This window comes from Pelophylax lessonae, assembly GCF_965119305.1.
Source record: "Pelophylax lessonae genome assembly, chromosome: 11".
Taxonomy (NCBI): Eukaryota; Metazoa; Chordata; class Amphibia; order Anura; family Ranidae; genus Pelophylax; species Pelophylax lessonae.
In genome coordinates, this window is record NC_138778.1 from 74,164,265 (window position 1) to 74,188,762 (window position 24,498).

At 44.8% G+C, this 24,498-nt stretch overlaps 1 protein-coding gene across 1 annotated transcript in view; it reads right to left on the reverse strand.

Moving 5' to 3' along the window:
• The window catches only part of MRPL38 (mitochondrial ribosomal protein L38), a 70,290-nt gene that overhangs the window by 41,765 nt on the left and 4,027 nt on the right, over positions 1 to 24,498 (reverse strand). The window contains exon 2 of the mRNA XM_082271383.1: positions 13,982 to 14,161. Coding sequence (XP_082127509.1) covers positions 13,982 to 14,161 — 180 coding nt within the window. The remainder of the gene's footprint in view (positions 1 to 13,981; positions 14,162 to 24,498) is intronic.

Below are 24,498 nucleotides of genomic sequence, written 5' to 3' on the forward strand. Positions count from 1 at the left end.
GCGCGGAAACACCCTGAGCTTCATTTTGAGAATGCACGTGTCATGTTATTCCCCGATTTCTCTGCTGAGACACAAAGACGACGGCGTTCCTTTACTGAAGTCAGGAAGCGCCTGCGAGCCAAAGAGATCACTTACAGCATGCAGTATCCCAGTAGGCTTAGGGTGCAACACAAGGGCTCAGTAAAGTTCTTTGATTCCCCGCAGGAAGCCTCGGATTGGATAGACGGTCTGCGTCCCCTGTTGCTTCTAGCTCGGATTTGGGGTTCTGCTTTCCTGGGAGTTATCCTTACCTATAATTCTGCTATTTTTGCCCCCTTTTCATGCAGATGTCCTGGCTAGCCTCCTGACTGTTCTTTCCTGCTGGAAGTTTGTGGTTTGGGGATTGCACCAAGTTGCCCGACTGCCGGACCCTTAGTTTTGGCCTATTATGTTTGGCTACTGTGGGGGGTGTTTTGCCCTTTCAGCACACCTGGCAATCCGGACTCACCAGAGTCTCCATCGGGACGGTCTTTGTCATCTTCTCACACTGGAGGATCGCCGTAAATCACAGTTTTTTGGGAAGTTTGGGATTCAAGCCACGTACCGGACTATTTTTCTAGTTATTTTTCTTTTTCCCTTTTTCTTCACTGTTTTGTTGGCTTTTGGTATGATGGCATGGGGACTGTTGCACCAGCACCTGAACTCTTTTACTCCTGAACGCTTAGGGGTCCATTTGAGGGTTTCTGCTTTTTTTTCCTGGATTCATACTACTTTTTCTTTGGCCCCGGGCCTCCTCTTGGTTCATGCACCAATTTTTTCTTGATTCTCATGGCTGACAATATCAGACTCCTCTCATGGAATGTGAGGGGATTGAATAATAAGTTTAAAAGGGCCAGTGTCTTTCAGTATCTGAAGGTTATCAAGCCGCATGTCATCCTCCTGCAGAAGACTCACCTGGATGGTAACATGATTCTTGCTCTTCGGAGACCGTGGATACAGAGGGCATTTCATGCCACCTACTCCACTTATGCCAGGGGGGACTCCATTCTCATTAGTAAATCCATTCCTTGCCCGATCCAACGGGTGGTCTCTGATCTGGGGGGCAGATATGTGGCTGTGCTTCTGGATATCTACTCTGTTACCATGCTGTTGGTAGCTGTATATGTACCTCCTCCGTTTGGGAATACAATTGCTATATGATTTGACTGATAAGTTAGCTGCCTATACCCATCTTCCATTGTTGTTTGTGGGGGATTTTAATGCCATCTTGGATGCCTCCCTGGATACTTCCAACCCCAACCAGCCTGCCTCCGTGGATTTGCTCACCTGAGCCTCCGCGGTGGGCGTGTCTGAACTTTGGAGATGGAAGCATCCCCTGTTGCGGGAGTACTCTCGCCTTTCCACTACTCACCACTCGTCTGCCCGGATTGACTTGGCGTTTGGTAATGCATGTCTGCAGTCCCTCTTGACTGACTCTGAATACTTGGCTGGAGGGGTGTCTGATCACAACCCGCTGCTCTTGACAGTGAACCTCCAATTGGGGGCTGGAGTGCGGGGTTGGCTTCTGGCTGCCTCCAACAGGATCAGGTCGCCTCTTACTTTGGAAAGTCGATTCAGTCATATTGGGAGGAGAATGTTGACTCGGCGGACCAGCGAGTGGTTTGGGAGGCTTTTAAGGCGGTGACGAGGGGAGAGTATCTCGGCCATTAAGACTGCTAGAAAGGATCATAAAAGTGAAGTTCGTATGCTACAGGATATGGAGAGGAGACGGGCAGGGGAGTACGTTTATTCGCCATCTGATTCCAGCTACGTGGCGTTGCTGGCGAGACGCCTTCTCTTTCTGCACGTCTCTGATCTCGCCCACACTGAGGCCAAAAACATGCGGGAATCTGTGTTTGCACAAGGAGACAAGAATGGTAAATTACTGGCAATGTTGGTGGCTGACCAGAGGGCCCCGGTAAATATCCCACTTATTAGAGGTGCGGGGGGGGGGGGTGTTCAGTCGGATCCTCGGGACGTCTTGGAGACTTTTCATAATTATTTTGAGAACCTGTATGCACCACTGCTGGGTGGCGACCCCGCGGCTACGGCTGAGCTGCTGGGGAGCATCACCCTCCCGACCCCGTCAGATGAGGAGAGAGCCCTCTTAGACGAACCGATCAAGGCTTCGGAGGTGAAAAAAAGTTCCCGCCTCACAAGGCCCCAGGCCCTGACGGCTTTCCCGCTGCTTTTTATAAACATTACTCGGAACAGTTATCGCCCCAAATAAGTTCTTTATTGCAACACTGTCTAGAGAGCAGGGAACTTCCTCCTTCCATGTTAGATGCTTAAATGATGCTATTACAGAAGCCTGGTAAAGACCCACTGGACTACTCCTCTTATTGCCCTATCGCCCTTTTGAATATGGACCTTAAAATCCTGACGAGGGTCCTAGCCAATAGATTGGCTGGGGTCATACATTCATTGATAGACCCTGATCAAACGGGTAAGTCGGTTGATACCAATATTAGGCGGTTGTTCACTCATGTTCAACTCCCTGGGGACGATTCAGGCCAGCGGGTGGTGGTCTCCATAGATATTGAGAAGGCCTTTGATTCAGTCGATTGGACCTTCATGCGCAAGACCTTGGATCTCATGGGGTTCGGACCCAACTTTACGACTTGGATCCGGCTCCTCTACACGGGCCCTAGAACAGCTATCCGTCTAGGCTACCTCACATCTCCATACTTCAAGGTGGGACGGGGGACAAGACAGGGTTGCCCCCTCTCCCCTTTCCTTTTTGCCTTCACACTTGAGCCTATTGCTATTGCACTGTGCAGCTCCCAGCCGTTGGCTCGATCAGGGTGGGTTCCATTAGAGAATGCCTTGCGTTATACGCAGATGATATGTTATTGTTCCTCGAGGACCCTGCCCCTCGTTGAGAGCGGCCCTGTCTATCTTGGACAGATTTGGCCAATGCTCCGGACTTCGGGTCAACTGGAGTAAGTCCTCAATTTTGCCCTTAGATGAGGGTACCCGACTCTCTACTGCTGGGGACCTCCCGCTTTGCTGGGTGGATACCTTTACTTACCTGGGTATCAAGGTTACTAGGCACCCCCAGGATTACTACTCCTTGAACCTTTAGTGTCTAGACTCCAACATGTACTGGCTTGGAAGCGACTCCCACTCTCTTTATTGGGTCGTATTAGTGTACTTAAAATGAAATTTCTGCCGGTAGTATTATATTTCCTCTGTAATTCTCCGCTATGGGTACCGCTGACATTCTTCAAGAAACTAGATAGCATCATCAGTTCCTTCTTGTGGTCACCGGGGGCTCCCAGGATTGGGTTACGGGCCCTCCAGGAGCCTTGGGGTATCGGCGGCCTGTCTCACGGACGTGCTGCTGACTCAGATCCCGCTGACCCCGAGGGTTTGTCTCTTGGGACTTGTGGAAGAGGTGGTTCCCTCGGTAGCACACAGAACTTTACTGGTCATCCTCCTGTTCTATGCAAAAAAGGCAATCTTATTACATTGGAAGAAGGTGACTCCACCTTCCCTGATATTTTGGAAGGGCTTGGTTAATGCGGTCTTGCCACTTTACTAAGCAACATATGTGTCAAGAGGCTGCCCCAAGAAGTTTGAGAAGGTTTGGAGGGCATGGGTTGAATCTTCGGCTACTGTAGGTTGATATATTTTTCTTATCTGGGTGCATTAGACACTGGCCCTGCATATGACCTTTAGCATTACACTTCTTGAATTTTTCATTATTGTATCTGTTGTTTCATGCTATAGGACTTAGGAGCGTTTCTCTCCGGGGGTCGGGGTTGGCCTGGGTGCTCTTTTGGCGCTGGCCTACACCGACCTCCAGACCTCGACTCTCCTGGCTTTATTTGGGGTGCTGGTTTGTTTTGGTTTGGGGGGGGGGAGCGTTGTGGTATGATTGGGTGGAAGTTGTTGTTCAATTGTCTGCCTTTGTTTTTTTGTAACTGTTTGTTACTGTTCACTGTTTTTTCCTACAAATCAATAAAAATTATTTTAAAAAAAACTAGGTGATTGGGGGGGGGGGGGGGGAGGCTACAGATGTAGAATTAGCCAGCGGGGAGCAAGATTCAGAGGGCACAAATGGGGACAGTAGGGTGCTCAGAGCTCCTAAACCCAAGGTGGGTATGGGGAAAATCATAAGAGCAGCCTAAAAACAACATCAAACGAGGATATATGCAACCAGTCAAAATTACGAGGTTTGTATACCAATGCCAGAAGCCTGGCCAACAAGATGGGAGAGCTGGAGCTGCTGATGTTTGAGGAGGACTTAGATTTTGTGGGGATAACAGAGACTTGGTTTGACAGCTCTCATGATTGGATGGCGACCATTCAGGGGTATTCCCTTTATCGCAGGGATAGAGAAGGTAAAAAGGGGGGAGGGGTATGTCTGTATATTAAGAACAGTGTACAGGTAAATATGAGGGATGATATTAATAATGGAGCTATGGAAGAGGCTGAATCCCTATGGGTATAACTTAAAAGAGAAGGCACTATAGGGAAAGTAATATTGGGCGTATGCTATAGGCCCCCAAACCAGAGGGAGGAGGGGGAGGCGGACCTCCCTTTACAGATAGGATTGGCAGCAAGGATGGCAAATGTCATTATAATAGGGGACTTTAATTATCCAGATATAAACTGGGCAGAAGAAACCGCGCATTCAGCCAAGGCTCGGCAGTTCCTAAATGTTTTCCAGGACAATTTCATGAGTCAGATGGTGAGCGCACCAACAAGAAACAATGCGGTACTTGACCTACTGATTACCAACAATACAGACCTGTTCACGGATATAGAGATACGGAGCAACTTAGGAAACAGTGACCATAGGTCAATTAGTTTCAGTATTAATCATAGTAATAGGAAACACAAGGATAATATAAGGACACTGAATTTCAAAAGAGCCAATTTCCCAAAACTGCGCTCTCTGCTAGAAAATATCAAATGGGATAGAACCCTGGGAACAAAGAACATGGAGGAAAAATGGAAGTGCTTCAAGAGCATACTAAACAAAGGGATTGGCCAGTGCATTCCAAAGGGAAATAAATCTAAAAGGGCAAAACTAAACCCTGGGTGGCTAAACTCCAACATAAAAATGCATATTAATACTAAAGAAAAGGCCTTCAAAAAATACAAGACTGAGGGGTCATTGGCAGCATTCAAGCATTACAAAGAGTCTAATAAGAAATGTAAAGACGAAATCAAGGCGGCTAAAATAGAACACGAGAGACATATAGCGGAAGAGAGTAAAAAGAACCCCAAGAAATTCTTTATAAGTATATAAACAGTAAGAAAGCGAGGCCAGAACACATTGGCCCCATAAAAGACGACAAAGGAAATATGGCCACAGAGGACAGAGAAAAGGCGGAAGTGTTAAATAATTTCTTCTCTTCAGTCTTCACAAAAGAATCGGGGGGGATACACTAACCCAGCTTGTAAGGCTAAACTAAATAATACACCTCAGGAAGTACCGCCATGGCTAAGAGAAGATAGACCTAGAACTAAACTAGAGAAACTTAACATAAATAAATAAACCAGATGGCTTGCACCCGAGGGTTCTTAAAGAGCTCAGCTAGTTGATTGCCAGACCATTATTCTTGATCTTTAAGGATAGTCTACAGACAGGTATGGTGCCAGCTGATTGGAAAAAAGCCAACGTGGTACCAATATTTAAAAAAGGGCCGAGATATATCCCGGGTAACTATAGGCCGGTCAGCCTAACATCGGTAGTCTGCAAGATTTTGGAGGGGATGTTAAGGGACCACATACAATACTTTAGTAATGAAAATGGTATTATTAGTAGTAATCAGCATGGATTCATGAAAAATCATTCTTGCCAAACCAATCTATTAACCTTCTACGATGAAGTGAGCTGCCACCTAGATAAAAGGTAAGCCTGTGTATGTGGTGTATCTTGACTTTGCAAAGGCCTTTGACACCGTTCCCCACAAACGCTTACTGTACAAACTAAGGAAGGTAGGTATGGACCATAGGGTGAGTACCTGGATAGAGAACTGGCTCCAGGGGAGAGTCCAGAGGGTGGTGATTAATGGGGAGTACTCGGATTGGGCGGGTGTGGAAAGTGGGGTCCCCCCAAGGTTCTGTCCTGGGGCCAATCCTGTTTAATTTATTCATAAATGATGTAGAGGAGGGGATATCGAGTACAATCTCAGTATTTGCAGATGATACTAAACTAAGCATGCTAATATCTTCTATGCAGGATGTGGAAACCTTACAAGTGGATCTGAACGAAATAATGGGGTGGGCAACTACATGACAGATGAGATTTAATGTTGAAAAATGTAAAGTAATGCACTTGGGCGACAGAAACACGAAAGCAAGCTACTCACTAGGGGGGGAAACTTCTGGGTGAGTCTAGGAAGGAAAAGGACCTGGGGGTACTGGTAGACCACAGGCTTGACAGTGGCATGCAATGCCAAGCCACTGCAAGCAAAGCCATCAGAATACTGGGATGTATAAAAAAGGGGATTCACTCCAGAAATAAAGAGATTATTCTCCCTCTCTACAAGACTCTGGTCCGGCCACATCTGGAGTATGCTGTCCAGTTATGGGCACCGGTCCTCAGGAAGGATGTGCTGGAACTGGAGAGAGGCCAGAGAAGGGCAACAAAAATAATTAGGGGAATAGAGGGCATCGGCTATGAGGAAAGACTACAAGCACTGAACTTATTCTCTCTGGAGAAGAGACGATTGAGGGGGGGGGGGAGATATATCAATTTACAAATACTGTACTGGCGACCCTAGCATAAGGAACAAACTTTTCAGAGAAAGGAAATACAATAAGACACGTGGCCACTCACTAAAACTAGAGGAAAACCAGTTTAACCTTAAAATACGTAAGGGGTTCTTCACTGTCAGAGCAGTAAGGATGTGGAATTCTCTTCCACAAGCAGTCGTATCAGCAGGGAGCATCGATAGTTTCAAAAAACTATTAGATGAGCATCTTAAAGACCACAACATACAGGGGTATAAAATGTACGGTTAACAGCAAACACACACACACCATAGGTTGAACTGGATGGACTGATGTCTTTTTTCAACCTCACAAACTATGTAACTATGTAGACCCGGCCGTATGCGACTTGGCGAGACGTTTAACTGGAGCTAGCTATACATCCAGCCCGTCGCCCAGATTCGGCAAAGTTGCTTGTAGATCTCACAGGAAAAAAATCTGGAGAAAAAGCGTACTAAAAAAAATTATCTAGAAAGAAAAAATTTTTTTGCCAGGACCAGAGATCCCAGCAAGGAACTAGGTCCTTACTCCTAACTAGGCACATTAAAACGAACATCCTATGCAGGAAGAGAGAGGGTATACCCCCTGGGACTGCCCATAGGCATTTGTTTGCAATGCTGTGCTGGACATTGCTCCCATTTCGTACCCAAATTTTTTTTTTCTGCCTAGTGTGCTACTCCTGTAGGGGGCAGTATACCTCTACTGATATGCGTCAGAAACTGCATCCGTCAATGAACGATAGAGAAATAATAAATGTTGATTGGGAGAGTGAGGATCCACTTTAAAAAAAAAAAAAAAAGGACGTATAGACTTATCAGCTTATACATTGCATACAGTATGACACAAAAACTTAAATTTTATCCAGTTTTCTGAAAAGACAGATTAGGAGACATCACCCAGTGTCATGCACTCTCATGAAGTCAATGGCTTTAGAGAACAAACTGATCAACCATCCGAGAAAACATAAATCTAAAAAAACTAACCGAGGGAGAAGAAAAAAAAAATCATCTAGTATGGCAAAGATAACCCATTTCAGGACTATGGGAGTGATGTCACGGGAAGACCAAGCAAAAACTCAAAACTCCCCCGCTATAGCCTATCCATTACTGCAAGCCTATGGATTACTGCAATGGTTATGCACAGAGCAGCCCCAATTCTTCTTCATTCCCCTCCTGGCTCCTCCCCCTACCAAGTGCCCCCATAGCATGCCACTTGCTATGGGGGCAATTGTGCATGCTTGCTCCCAAGCTGCCTGTGTGTCCATAGACACACAAAGTGCATCTCAGCCCCGCCCCCTCCTCATTGGCTGTGACTGACAAAAGTGGGAGCCATTGGCACCTGGTGCTGTGTCTGAGCCAATGAGGAGAGAGAGGGCCCAGAGAGCCACTGCTCTCGTGCACATCGCTGGATCGAGATCGGGCTTAGTATAAGGGAAGGCTGGGGGGGGGGACTTTTTACCTGTAGCCATGTTGTTAAACTGCAGACATAACCACCAGTCTACATACACCAAATAAAAGGTATAATAGTATCTTTGCAGATCATGATGCCAGCCCTCCCTGGGGGAGGGGGGGGGGGTGAGGGTTGTAGAGTGGCTAATGAAAGCCTAGGGGATTTTGGATACCATAAAATATAGTCTAAAAATGCAATTGGGTATTTACACTGAAAATAGCAAACCCCCTGGGGGTGGGACTATAAGGGAAACCACACCTTCAAAGGAGTATACAAATATATATTTATTTTGTCATGAAAATAGGCATAAACATGTTCCTTTCGACAATCAATTTGATAATATACAAATATAAAAACATTCACGGCTTATACATAATACGCTGCAGGTGATGGAACTTCATTGCAAAAAATCCACTTTAGACGCAACACGTTTCAGGTGCAAGCACACCTTTCATCAGGGGTATTGATTGTGGAGCTGTGTAGTTTCATACACTAACATATGAAGAAATGATAAGCTTTTTGTTTTCGACATCTGTATAAATAAGTGTGTAGATACATACATGTAACATATTATTGTACAATCTTACGTAAATGTAGAGTATTACATACCCTTATTTAGAAGCTCCTATTTATAGGAAGTTCTCGTTATATGGAGCATTGGCCCCATTGGCCTATCTCCTTCTCATGCGCGGAAGTTACTGTGCACCGCGCTTGCATCCCATGCTTCATATAACAGCACCCACTTCGTGGGTGAGCTGCAGCTTAGGAGGCGTACATTGATACGATTCGGCTGACATGCAAGTTCTTATGCTTGGGATGATTATACTAGAGGTCCTATAGACTTATCTCTTCCTTTGATTTGCCATCTTTGCCTGATTCAACCCTCTACATTACATCCCATCTAGGAGAATATATCAGTGACTGGAGGAATTTCAACGGCCATGGACGGTTCCATTTGCTTATAGATTTCCCTGGCAATATTTCTAAAATTGCGATTTTACAATAGGTATGCATCAGTTATTTTTAATTACATAGAAAATCCTTTCTTGCACTTAATTTCTATTAACCATTCACCTCGGATTTAATATATACATTCAACGATTGTGTACATATATATTTTCTAATTAACTTCATTATCAACTTTTTTGATCATTCTACTAGTTCCCTCCATTTTCTCATATCATTTTTTATATTGTTTTGTACAGATTTACCTACTTTTAACATCTTGGGACACCTTTGGCCCTATTTATTGGGACCTCCATGTGATCCGTGTCTGGGTTGTTGGCTATCTTGCCCCTCCTTGATACGGTGGCCACATCAGTGCAATCTGTCAACAGCGTTGATTTTTTTCACCCCTCTCCTTTTTCTACTTCAATGCTTTTTATCTTAAATGGCTTTTTCAACAATAGGAACTTCTAAATAAGGCAATACATTATGTAACATTGTACAATAATATGTTACATGTATGTATCACTCATTTATACAGATGTCAAAAACAAAAAGCTTATAATCTGTTTCTTCATTATGTTAGTGTATGAAACTACACAGCTCCACAATCAATACCCCTGATAAAAGGTGTGCTTGCACCTGAAATGCGTCGGGTCTGAAGTGGATTTTTTAAAATTAAATTCCGACCGCCGGACTTGCGCCCTTGCCTCCTTCACTCTCTCCGCCTCTGGGACTCTGTCAAGTACTCAGCCAATTTGATTTCCCCCCACTTACCCTTACTGCGTCTCTTCCCTTGCCCTATGTTTCCACCTGGTCTTGCTAATCCACGCGTGTTTTCATGGTGGACGGACCATGGCTTCGTGGACGTCCACTCGTTATTTACCCCCACGAGGATACTCCCTTTTGGGGCCCTCCGCTCTTCGCACGATATACCTTTGCGAGAACATTTTCGATATATGCAACTCCATAGTTTTCTTCAGCAACTCATTAAACATAGACCTTTACCCTATACGCTTACGCCATTTGAAAGCCTCTGCAGGGCACGGCCCCACTCGCCGGGACTCATATCCCTCTTATATGCCTCCATTATTGCCTGCGATACACCCTCTTTCACAGTCTATCACTCTAACTGGGAACTAGAATTGGGGGGCGGGTTGGACGGGGAAGACTGGCGGCATATGACGGCAGCTCTCTCTAAATGTTCCCGAAATGTCTTGATTCTGGAAAATGCATATAAGGTATTTTACCGGTGGTACTATACCCCGGCTAGGCTGGCTAAATTTATACCCTAATATTCCCCCCTGTGCTTCCGGGGATGTGCTCAGGAAGGGACTATGGCTCATATTTGGTGGAAGTGCCCCAAGGTGTGCAGACTGTGGATTAGGATTTATGCCTTGCTCCGTAATATTTTTCAAGTTACCCTGAAGAGGGACTCATATGAAGCACTCTTGTGTAAACCTATACCTGACCTGACTCGTACACAACGTCAGTTGGCTCAGCATTTGTTTACAGCTACGAAACTGACCATTGCCCGATCTTGGAAGACCCCGTTGCTTAGTTTTGAGGCGGTCAAGAACCGTATGAATGATATCCTCGTTAATGAAAAGTTGACTGCGATAGTTTCTGATTCCCACGCCAAGTTTCTTAAGGTGTGGGACCCTTGGATTTCGAATGTTGCCCCTTCCAGATTCCAGACCACCCTTCTCTCCCTTTAAAGCCTCCTGGACGCTCGCCCCGCAGGACTCGTTCCCCCCTCTTCCCCTTCTCCACCCTTTCTCTAGTCTTCTTTCTTTGTCGTTTTTCTCTTTGTTTGTCCTACTTTTTCACTCCTTCTTTCTCTCTTTTCCTTGTCTTTTCATGTTGTTTTCCTTCCTGGCTCGGTACTCTCAGGCCCAGCCCCTGTTTGCTCATTGGAACGTAATAGAAGTTTTCATTTTGTTAGTCTTCCTGCTTTGTGAAGCACTAAGGGATTTTAGGTCCCTATTTATGCATTTCCACTTGTTGATACCCATTATTTGGTCCGTGATGTTTTCCGGTTGGCTCACGCCATATGTCGGTATCATGTTTTGCTGCCATCTGTTCCCATGCGTTCCATTTTCTTTTGTCTTATTGTACACATGTACCATGTTTTTGATGTATGTTTATGCCTCTTCTTAAAATAAAAACTTTTGTACAAGAAGTTAAAGACTTCATAGAAGAAATGGACAATGAAAATCTTGCATTAACTGAAAGCCAGGGGACACAAACAAAAGAGCTGGAGAACCTTCTTTCTCACCCCTTCACTGTCACCAAGAGGTTGCAATGTGACAATATAACCTAAATTCTTCTTGGAATGGAAGAGCCTGTTATATCGCCTTAACAAAAATGGAGGGTTAATAGCTGAGGGCATACTCTAGGATGTAGCAGTTCGCATGAAAGGATTACGACCTGAAATACCTACACAGGATGAAGTTCTTTTAAGCAATAGTGGTAACTCAGGATCATCTTCTTCAAACGAATAATTAGAATTTGATTCCTTCTTAGACAAAATGGAAGTTGCTAAAGGAAAGCGACGTCGCATGAGCGTTACAGAACCAGTAAATGTCCAAATAAAAAAATTCCAACAGGAGTTTTATAAAGCACTAAAAGAAGTTGAAAAGTATGATCGCTCATCAAAACTTACTGTTGAAGAAGCCCTCCTTGTTTATCCAGAGATCATTAGTGATGTGGCCAGAATAGTTACTGCAATGCCACCCACCCAAGTCAGTGTTGAAAGATTAATACATATTAATACAGAGGAGTCGGAATCGGGAGTACAAAAAACTGAGGAGTCTGAACATTTATCTACTGACTCCACAGCCCTGGTTATAGATATGGGATGATATACTGGTTTTAGCCATAGTAAGAAGCATGTCAGAAGAACGACAGAATGAAATCCCATGGGTCTCGTTTGTTATTGATGTTTAAAATTGTCAGTGTTAAATAAATCTACATAAAGCAAGACTTTAACCGCTTGCCGACTGCTCACAGTATATTTACTGCGGCAGTCAGCCCCTCACAGGCAGAGTGACGTAGGTCTACGTCGCTAGCCTGTGAGGCTCTGGGGAGCGAGCGCGCGGGCGCGGAGGCGCGCTCCCGCTCCCACGCGGTCACAGACCCCATCGCGCGTGTGACTTACGGGCCCGATGTCTGCCGGTCACTCGGCGATCGTCGGGGGAGAGGGAGAAAGGCAGGCAGCTAGTGTAAACAAGCTGCCTGTCATTCTCCTCGGTGTAAAGACACTGATCACACGGATCTACTATGTAGATCCGTTGATCAGTGTCCTTACAGCTCAAGCCACAGCCAATCACAGTAGAAAGCACGCCCCTAGGGACACACACAGCCCCTCCCTCCCAAATAAAGTTAACCCCTTCACTACCAGTGTATTTTTACAGTAACAGTGCATATGTATAGCACTGATTACTGTAGAAATGTCACTGGTACCCCCAAAAGTGTCAAAAATGTCAGTCAAGGGTCCGATCTGTCCGCCCCAATGTCGCAGTACCGCAAAAAAAAAAAAAAATAAATAAATAAAAAATCGCAGATCGCCGCCATTACGCGTTAAAAAAAAAAACACCAAAAATGACAAAAATCTTTCCCTTTGTTAGTAAACGCGATAACTTTTGCGCAAACCAATAAAAATACGCTTTTTGCAATTTTTTTTACCAAACATATGTAGCATAAAACAAATTGGCCGAAAATGTTAAAAAATTTTGATTTTTACATTTTTTTTGGGGGGAATTTCATATAAAAAAATGTGAAAAATATTGTTATTTTTGCAAAATGTACGCTCTTTTTTTGTTTATAGCGCAAAAACTAAAAATCGCACAGGTGATCAAATACCACCAAAAGAAAGCTCTGTTTGTGGGAAAAAAAGGACGTCAAATTCGTTTAGGTACAGCGTCGCATGACCGCGCAATTGTCCGTTAAAGTCACGCAGTGCCGAATCGCAAAATACCCCCTGGTCGTTTAGCAGGAAAATCCTCCGGGGCTTAAGTGGTTAAAGTAATAATAATGCTTTTTTATAGATTGCCAAGTGCAAGAATAAGCGTTAAAATACTGTGTGCTGTCAGCATGTAGGAAAGTCAGACTGCTGCTCATCAGTAAACACATCAGCCCAGCTCTCTAGCAGTCTCACACTCCCTCATACTCTATGAGCAGCACTGTTGATTAGAGCAGTGTGCAGGGGGCAAGGCAGACCACTGGAGAGTCTGATTCTCCAGTGTGCTGCAGCACAGGGTATTAAAGCCCATGCTGTACCACTAACTGTTTAAATAAAAAAAAAAAAAAGCCATATATTTAATAATGTATATGCAGCCTGATTGCATTACACTATTAAGCCCCGGTTCACACTTGTGCGTGTGCGGGGTTCGCATGTAATGTCGGAGCGCACTGCTCCAACATTACATGCGATCGGCTGTGCGGTGCGAGTTTAGCCATACAGTTTGTATGGCTAAATTCGCACCGCAGCAAACACGCACAGGGACCCTTTTTGGCAGCCGCATCAGGATCGGATCGCACAGCGGTTCACACTTGTGCGATCCGATCCTGTGCGAACTGCACGATCGCACTGCGATATGCGATCAAACTGGGGGTGTCGTTAAGATTACATTGACACCCCCAGCGTATCGCATATGGCAGTGTGAACTGCAGGGGGTGCGTGTGCGATGCGGGAACAGGCTGCGGATTCGCAGCCTTCCCGCATCGCATAAATGTGAACCGAGGCTAAATCAAGAGGTTTCAACTGGGCCTTAATAAACATGTAGGTGTGACAGCAGCATGGTTCAACTGGAAATGAGCATCTGCTTTAATACATTACCATCTGTGGGCTGCAGATAATGTCTGTATGTCTTCCACCAAACCGTTTTTTTCATTTCTGCCTCAGCTACTCTTTTATACCTTTTAAAGCTGCGATATTTCTTGAGAGATTCCAGGTCTTCACCTTCAAACTGCTCATTAGGAAGAGGACCCAGTGGAGCGACTCGGCGGCAAAGAGCAGCTGTGAACACCAGAACACAAGAATCAATATATAACAGAAACAGAAAATACATATTCTCAAATATTTATTACCCTAGCACAGCCATCTCCCTCCTAGCACGTCATAGCCTTTTCTTCTTTTTAAGGTCTAATTATTCTCTTTGCTAGCCCAGCTACTCTGTACCTCACTTCCCTAAATCTTCTGAGGGAGGAGCAAAGGGAATATTACAGAATGTGACAGCTCTGAGTCTGCTAGGGGATGCTGACATCCCATCCAAGATGGTGGCACTCAAAAGTAGTCTCGGGCATTTTGGATGTGCGTACAAGGGAAGCTTTTATGGGTAAATAACATAATGTAAAAACAAATGCAATATATTACCTAATTTTTGTTAAAATATAAAAGACAAGGTAGAACCAAGTAAACAGACACCCAACAGTCTTAAAAATGCTGCATCCACAATGGTAAGAAACTTCAGTACCTAAAACTGTCCCTAGGAGACACTTCAAACCTTGTACAGGTTATCAGTTTAGAACAGTGTTTCTTAAACTTTTTTCAGTCAAGGCACCCTTTAACTACATCCCGACCGCCCGAAGCAGTTTTACTGCGGCAGGCAGCCCCTCCTGCGCGAACCGACGTAGCTCTGACGGTCGCGCGCCTGCAGCTAGGGGGCGAGCGCGCACCGCCGGTGGGGGCGGGCGGCTCCCATTGCCACCTGTGATCGCTCCCCGCTGAGAGAGAAAGACGGTCAGCTATTGTAAGCACAGCTGACCGTTCTTAGGTCTTGAATGATCAGAGAGCGACTGTGATCATTCTATATAGGATCACAAGTCTCTGTGATCATTTCAAAAGACCATGCGTATCATCCGCACAGACATCATCAGAGGATATTGCAATATCCTCTGATGATGATTGTGCGGACGATACGCGTCAGGAGCTTGCAGTAGAACTTCATTTTAATACATTGCCTGTTACCATGCGATTCTTGTAAGTGCGATTCCTTTTATTTCATTAAAAGTTTTTAGCAATATTACGCTATGTGCACTCCTTTTTCTGGTTTTCGTGTCATCTGGTCTTGAGAGACTTTCATCCCTCTGCCTTCCACCTTATGAGCTGAAAACGACTTCCATGGGAATGATCGTAGGAGGAATCAGGATCACCTTGTAAAGCCTGAACAGGTCTGTTTGCTATATGGCAATTCAGACCCATTTGATCTGGTGAGAGCCCACTTTTACTGTTCACTTGGCGTTGGGATTTTTTTCATCATGTTTGGATTTATATATGTATACCAACAAGATGGATCACTTCTTTGGGACTTTTATTTAAGCCCTATTTCAGTATTTTACTTTATTTCACAATATCATATATATATATACACACACACACACACACACACACACAGTGGGTACGGAAAGTATTCAGACCCCCTTAAATTTTTCACTCTTTGTTATATTGCAGCCATTTGCTAAAATCATTTAGGTTCATTCTTGTTCCTCATGAATGTACACATAGCACCCCATACTGACAGAAAAACACAGAATTGTTGACATTGTTGCAGATTTATTAAAAAAGAAAAACTGAAATATCACATGGTCCTAAGTATTCAGACCCTTTGCTCAGTATTTAGTAGAAGCCCCCTTTTGATCTAATACAGCCAGGAGTCTTTTTGGGAAAGATGCAACAAGTCTTTCACACCTGGATTTGGGGATCTTCTGCCATTCCTCCTTGCAGATCCTCTCCAGTTCTGTCAGGTTGGATGGTAAACGTTGGTGGACAGGCATTTTTAGGTCTCTCCAGAGATGCTCAATTGGGTTTAAGTCAGGGCTCTGGCTGGGCCATTCAAGAACAGTCACGGAGTTGTTGTGAAGCCACTCCTTCGTTATTTTAGCTGTGTGCTTAGGGTCATTGTCTTGTTGGAAGGTAAACCTTCGGCCCAGTCTGAGGTCCAGAGCACTCTGGAGAAGGTTTTTGTCCAGGATATCCCTGTACTTGGCCGCATTCATCTTTCCCTCGATTGCAACCAGTCGTCCTGTCCCTGCAGCTGAAAAACACCCCCACAGCATGATGCTGCCACCACCATGCTTCACTGTTGGGACTGTATTGGACAGGTGATGAGCAGTGCCTGGTTTTCTCCACACATACCGCTTAGAATTAAGGCCAAAAAGTTCTATTTTGGTCTCATCAGACCAGAGAATCTTATTTCTCACCATCTTGGAGTCCTTCAGGTGTTTTTTTTTTAGCAAACTCCATGCGGGCTTTCATGTGTCTTACAGTGAGGAGAGGCTTCTGTCGGGCCACTCTGCCATAAAGCCCCGACTGGTGGAGGGCTGCAGTGATGGTTGACTTTCTACAACTTTCTCCCATCTCCTGACTGCATCTCTGGAGCTCAGCCACAGTGATCTTTGGGTTCTTCTTTACCTCTCTCACCAAGGCTCTTCTCCCCCGATAAAAATGCAAGGGCTTATTCAGCGCTATAATCCGTAAGAATAAGAAAAAGCAGCTGAACACCGGTATTGGTCAATACTAACAAATGCAAAACAGGCAAAAAATATATAAATGGTGCAGCGCTAAAATGTTAAAACCAATAAACAAGAGCAATGTCCATATTATTCAATATATCTGTTAATGTCCATAATGTCCAAAGCCAAGAGTGAGGTAAAGGTGACCCGTGTTTGAAAAGTTGAACAAATCACCAAACATGCGTGATTCCACCACCACAGTTATTGCCAGCCTCTCACCTCCATACACTGACCACAAGGGCCGTTGCGCTTTATCATAGACTCTGGTGAATTCCTCCTGTCCCAGTCTTACAATCATGGATACCTCAGCAGCTCAGCAGATTGGTATTGATAATCCACATGAAAGGATAACAAGGACATCTAGTGCTCTCCGTTTTATAATGGTACATTTATTAAGAATAAAAACATACTACTCACAAAGATGGCACTATTCCTAGTGCATCGGGAACAGCATAAAATACATCAGAACGGTGTGCTCGAGCGTGTGGTCCTCTCGGAGCGTCGCGGGTGACTCTGCCAACCACTAACTACACATGAATAGGGTGCAGTCAGCCACTTGATCTCCTGGATCTATTGGGGGGGGGGGGGGGTACCTGGGGCTGTGGCATCTCCTAGATCTATGGGTGATCATACAACAGTCCCAGGTGATCACCCATAGATCCAGGAGATGCCACAGCCCCAGGTAACCCCCCCCAATAGATCCAGGAGATGCTACAGTATCAGGTGACCCCAACCATCGATCCAGGAGATGCCACAGTCTCAGTGACTTCCTCATCCTCCCCGGTTACATCGACTTCACAGCTGATCAAGTGGCTGACTGCACCCTATTCATGTGTAGTTAGTGGTTGGCAGAGTCACCCGCGACGCTCCGAGAGGACCACACGCTCGAGCACACCGTTCTGATGTATTTTATGCTGGTCCCGATGCACTAGGAATAGTGCCATCTTTGTGAGTAGTATGTTTTTATTCTTAATAAATGTACCATTATAAAACGGAGAGCACTAGATGTCCTTGTTATCCTTTCATGTGGATTATCAATACCGATCTGCTGAGCTGCTGAGGTATCCATGATTGTAAGACTGGGACAGGAGGAGTTCACCAGAGTCTATGATAAAGCGCAACGGCCCTTGTGGTCAGTGTATGGAGGTGAGAGGCTGGCAATAACTGTGGTGGTGGAATCACGCATGTTTGGTGATTTGTTCAACTTTTCAAACACGGGTCACCTTTACCTCACTCTTGGCTTTGGACATTATGGACATTAACAGATATATAGAATAATATGGACATTGCTCTTGTTTATTGGTTTTAACATTTTAGCGCTGCGCCATTTATATATTTCTTCTCCCCCGATAGCTCAGTTTGGCTGGACGGCCAGCTCTAGGAAGGGTTCTGGTCGTCCCAAATGTCTTCCATTTGAGGATTATGGAGGCCACTGTGCTCTTAGGAACCTTAAGTGCAGCAGAAATCTTTTTGTAACCTTGGCCAGATCTGTGCCTTGCCACAATTCTGTCTCTGAGCTCTTCAGGCAGTTCCTTTGACCTCATGATTCTCATTTGCTCTGACATGCATTTTGATCTGGAAGGTCTTATATAGGCAGGTGTGTGGCTTTCTTAATCAAGTCCAATCAGTATAATCAAACACAGCTGGACTCAAATGAAGGTGTAGAACCAGCTCAAGGATGATTAGAAGAAATGGAAAGCACCTGAGTTAAATATATGAGTGTCACAGCAAAGGGTCTGAATACTTAGGACCATGTGATATTTCAGTTTTTCTTTTTTAATAAATCTGCAACAATGTCAACAATTCTGTGTTTTTCTGTCAGTACGGGGTGCTATGTGTACATTCATGAGGAAGAAGAATGAACTTAAATGATTTTAGCAAATGGCTGCAATATAACAAAGAGTGAAAAATTTAAGGGGGTCTGAATACTTTTCGTACCCACTGTATATATATATATATGTTCAATTGTACTCTTGTATATTATGTACACTCATTAGCGCTGCACTTTTTTCTTCCACCCCCAAAAGAAAACTCTATTTGTGGGGGGAAAAAAAAGGACATCAATTTTATTTAGGTACAGCGTCGCACGACCGCGCAATAATCCGTTAAAGTAACGCAGTGAGGAATCGCAAAAAATGGCCTGGTCATTAAGGGGGCAAATCCTTCCAGTCCAGAATTGGTTCAAATTATGGCCAATCTCGAGGCATCCCATTCTAAAATGTAAAAATTATTCTAATAGTTTTACACAATGTAGCAACATCAATACATGTAGGACATCCAACATAAAAGGTGATTTATTCATCCAAAGCAAATACACTTTTGCAAACTGGTACTGACTAGTATTCCAATGTTTCTCTTCTTCCTCGGTTTTTCTCTATCACTTAGCTATTGAGACCCCAAAGCTAATGGAAAGAGGCAAGGGAGGGTCAAGCAAGGATGATATGCAGGCAACTGACATCCTGCTTATCAACTGATGTCATTGGTGATTAGGAGGTTCATAGCTAGAGAAGTTGCAATGGTGTAAAATGAAAACCTGTGGCTTTGTGTAACTAAAAGGCAGGTTCCATCCACCCACCGGCTTGTATACAATTTTAGGGCAAATTTTAGACATTTTGCCAAGGCACCCCCTGAAGAAACCTCAAGGCACCCTGATTGAAAAAGGCTGGTTTAGAGTTAACCTAGAACATTGGCCGCAGAATTATTGTTCTCACTTCAGCATGGGAAACCATATGTAACAAGCATCACAGTTTGTGTTTTTGTACACAGGTGCCCCCGAAGTGTGTGTTCACCTACATACAGGTGCATATCATGAAATGAGAATATTAGGGATGCACTGAAATTATCGGCCGAAAATGAGCCTATCCTATTTCGGCCGATAATGGGTTAACAATGCCGAAATTAATATGGCCGCCGTGAGGAAGGAGGAAGGCGCAGCGCAGGTTTTAAAAGTTCCGCTTCTGGCCGGCCACCCGCCCGCCTCTCAATGACGTCCATACTACTACGATGTGTGTATGAATGAAGTGACACACCGGGCGGGAGGGCAGGCGAGTGGCCGCTAATAGATAGAACTATGTGAGCCTTCACGTCACTGTCAGCGGGACTGTGTGTGAATCAACTGACCTGACACCGGGCAGGAGGGCGGCTGCTAATAACTATGTGAGCCTTCACTTCCCTGTCAGGCATGTATCTCCGCTGACAGGGAAGTCAAGGCTCACATAGTTATAGTTATTAGCTGCCGCTCACCCCGCCTGGTGTCAGGTCAGTTCATTCATACACACAGTCCCGCTGACAGGGGAGTGAAGGCTCACATAGTTATATCTATTAGCAGCCGCTCGACCACCCTCCCGCCCAGTGTGTCACTTCATTCATACACAGATCGTAGTAGTGACATCACCGGGAGGCGGGCCGCCGGCCAAAGGCGCTTCTTTTGAATGAAGGACACAGGAGGAGCACTCAGCAGAGGCAGCTTACCAATGGTATTAGTATTATGCAGCATGAGGGGGTTAAGGTATTGTCACTGCTGGTCACTGATGCATTAGTGACCGACCAGTGGCAGTTAATTAACCCCTTTGTGCTACATTAGTGCAACCAGTATCAGTGCAACCAGTGTTAATTAACACTGATACTGGTTGCACTAATGCAGCACAAAGGGGTTAATTAACTGCCACTGGTTGGTCACTAATAGATGAGTGTGACCAGCAGTGGCAATACATTAACCCCCTCATGCTGCATAATACAAATACCATTGATAATTAAATGAACCACTTGCCAACCCATCACAGTACATATACTGTGACAGGGTGGCAGCGACAGGTGTACATCGCTGCCTGTTTCTGGTGTATGCCCCTCTTCTATCTATTTTAAAAAAATTTGGGGGAAAAAGTCATTTTCGGTTTTTGGCCAAGGGCATCCTGCATTTTCGGTTTCGGTCCAGAATTTTCATTTCGGTGCATCCCTAGAGAATATCATTAAACAGTTAAATTTATTTCAGTAATTCAATTGAAAAAGTGAAATTCATATTTTATAAAGATGTGTTACACACAGACTAATATATTTTAAGCATTTCTTTCTTTTAATTTTGATGATAATGGCTTACAGCTCAGAAAATTAGAAGACCAATTAAAAAAAAAAAAAAAGTTTCTAATAAAGCAATATTTGCTTACTGAAAAGTATGTCCATATACAGTATAGTGTGCACTAAATACTGCGGCTACTTTTGCATGAATTACTGCATCAATGCGGTGTGGCATGGAGGCGATCAGCCTGTGGCACTGCTGAGGTGCTATGGAAGCCCAGGTTGCTTTGATAGCGGCCTTCAGCTTGTCTGTATGGTTGGGCCTGGTGCCTCTCATCTTCTTCTGCTTAACAATAGCCCACAGATTCTCCATGGGATTTAGGTCAGGCGAGTTTGCTGGCCAATCAAATATAGTGATACAAAAGAGGTGGCAATTACATTAGGCAGTTAAGCCGCCGTGAGTCATATTGGCTATATGAAACCAGGATTGCGGTTCCTAGGGGGTAAAATGTTGATTTTGACTTAAATTGTTTTATTTCAGATCGGTACCTTTTTTTACTTCTTCCCGCCCGCGCTATAGCCGAAAGACGGCTACAGCGTGGGCTCTAATTTCCGGGAGGCCGTCTTTAAACGGCCTCCCAGTGACAGGCTCCCCGCGCGCTCCCGCGAGCGTGCATCAGGGAAAATCTGTGTCGGCCGTGTCTCTTGGACACAGCCAATCACAGATCGTGGTGAATGGCCAATCACAGCGACCATTTACCACGTGATCGGAATGTCCAATGAGAGATGATCTCAAATGTAAACATATGAGATCATCTCTCATTGCCAGCTCTCCTTCCTCACACAGATACTGCCTGTGAGGAAGAGCAGAGCCGATCAGCGGTTAGGGGACACAGAAAAATGTAATCAGGGCACTGATCACCAGTGCCCTGATTACACAAGAGGTAAATAAAATACAATATGTGCCCACCATCAGTGCCCACAGTGCCCCCCATCAGTGCCCATAGTGCTGCCAGTTAGTGCCTGCTCATCTAGGCACTGATGGGCACTGACTAGCAGCACTATGGGAACTGAGTGTGGGCACTGATGGTGCTGCCCATCAGTGCCGCCCGTCAGTGTCCATCAGTGCCGCCCGTCAGTGTCCATCAGTGCCGCCCGTCAGTGTCCATCAGTGCCGCCCGTCAGTGTCCATCAGTGCGGCATATTAGTACCTCCTCATTAGTGCCCATAAGTGCCACCTAATCAGTGCCCATAAGTGCCACCTCATCAGTGCCCATCAGTGCAGCCTATTAGTGCCCATCAGTGCCGCCTCACCAGCGCACATCAGTGAAGGAGAAAAAAAAAATTATTTTCAAAATTTGCTCGCAGAAAATAAGAAAAAAACTTTTTTTCTTTCAAAATTTTCTGTCTTTTTTCTTTTTGTAAGAAATAGAAAACCCAGAGGTGATTAAATACCAGCAAAAGAAAGCTCTATTTGTGTGAAAAAAATGATAAAAATTTCATATGGGTATAGTGTAGCATGACCGCGCAATTGTCATTCAAAGCATGAGAGCGCTGAAAGCTGAAAATTGGCCTGGGCAGGAAGGGGGTGAAAGTGCCCTGTAGGCAAGTGGTTAATTTTGCTTTTTTGTGATATGTATATATTATATACATGTTTTTTATCTGTACAAATGCGAACTGTAAGACAGCGATTACAAGCAGCACTCCCCTCTTATGTGTGTATATATATTACATATATATATACACACATACATACACACTTTTATACACTTGATAAATGTATATATTTTTATATATTTATTTTACCTTATAAAATTGGTCCAATTGTTTTAATTCAGTACAGGTACTGTTATCCTCTCTGGGTCTTGGAGCGGTCAGGGCATCATCATTGCCATGGGTACGACGATTGAGCTTGATAGCCAATCGCCGTTTACTTGTGCCTATATACATGGGTGTCGTCTCCTCCTCCGTATTCTACTGACGAAGTCCCTCCCCTTGGGACGTAACGCGTATGGAGGAAAGGGAGGATCGGTGACGTCCCTCGCTGTCTTTCGGATATTACAAACAAGCTGTACACACCATGCACTAGGTCTATAGTGCTTTTCAAGTAAGAGGCCCCTTTTTATGTGAATAAATTTGCGTTTTTAACGGTAAACATTATGATCCGCTTCCATTCCTTTTATGCCTTTTATATGGATGATTGAAACCACAAGACTTTTCTGCTGGGTCTGCTATTCTGGGTCTGAGGATTTTGGATACAGATCGGATATGCTGTTCAGAGATATATTTTTTTTATATCTTTAAGGAATAAAGGAAAAAGTGTGTGTGACCCTTCTGTTAACTCAAGGGGCTGTTTAAGAGGTGAGAGGCCAGCATTTACGGTGGAGGATATGCACACTGGATCACATGTACTACATACCAGATGACATATGTCTCAGAGCACCTTTCCATTCACGGTTTTTTGCATGGACCTTTACCTGAACTTTTATCTGTTCTTAATTAATCTTTTAGGAGCTGCTTTGTTAAGCAACATTAGTAAGCGCTGCACTATTATCCTATTTTTTGGTTTAGTCTATTGACCATAAGTTCAGCTGCTGTATGTTATATCTTTTATAGGCATTTGCACTGATACATACTCTATCTTCTTCAAGTACAGTGATACGATGATCATTAAACCAGGCAATAGTAATTTTGGCAGTGTGGGCAGGTGCCAAGTCCTGCGGGAAAATTAAATCAGCATCTCAATAAAGCTGGTCAGCAGAGGGAAGCATGAAGTGCTCTAGAAATTTCCCGTAGAGGGCTGCGCTGAATTTGGACTTCATAAAACACAGTGGACCAACACCAGCAGATGACATGGCTCCCCAAATCATCACCGACTGTGGAAACGTCACACTGGACCTCATGCAACTTGGATTCTGTGTCGCCCCGCTCTTCCTCCAAACTCTGGAACCTTGATTTCCAGATGAAAAGCAAAATTTTCCACATTCAGTAATGATGGAAAATAACCCAAATCAGTGTATATTATTTAGTCCAGGGATGGGGAACCTAAGGCCCGGGGGCCGTATGCGGCCCTCGAAGTGATTTGGTCTGGCCCCCCGTGCAGCTAAGTCTGTGTCTCTCAGCTGATCTGTCAGAATGGAGCCGATTCTTCCTGTATAGTTCCGGTGTAACGTGAGAATTACCTACCCCGTGAGAATTACCTACCCTCGTCACTTCCGGGCAGAAACAGCTGAGCAGCGCAGCAGTGCGCATGCTCAGAGCCCCGGATACCTAATGGAAGAACAGATGAGCTTACTAGTGCGCATGCGCACTAGTATGAAACGATCACGGTGTACCGTGAAATAAACCTACCGACGCGGCGGTTACATAAAACAGCTGTGCAGAAATACGAGTCATCTCCGCTCCTGTGCCTGTCACTTCCCTGCTCTCGGCAAGTAAATATGAAAGCGGCTCTCGGCTCCGTGATTTATGTATTCATACAGCCGCCGCCGCTTTTATATTTACTATCCGAGATGAGGGAAGTGACAGGCACAGGAGCGGAGATGACTCGTATTTCAGCACAGTTGTTTTAATGTAACCGCTGCGTTACATACAGTGCCGAGCACCGGAAGTGACGAGGGGTAGGTTTTTCTCACGGGTAGGTAATTTTCACGGAACACCGGCTCTGTTCTGACAGTCTGAGTGAGTCACAGGCAGAGTGATATCAAATGTACTCCGTCTGTGACCAATACAGGAAACATTGGCTCTTCCTCCAAGGCAGGGCCGCTGCTAGCCACCATTTCCCGACAGCCGCACACACAGCAGTACCAGCCAGAACCAGCAGTACTC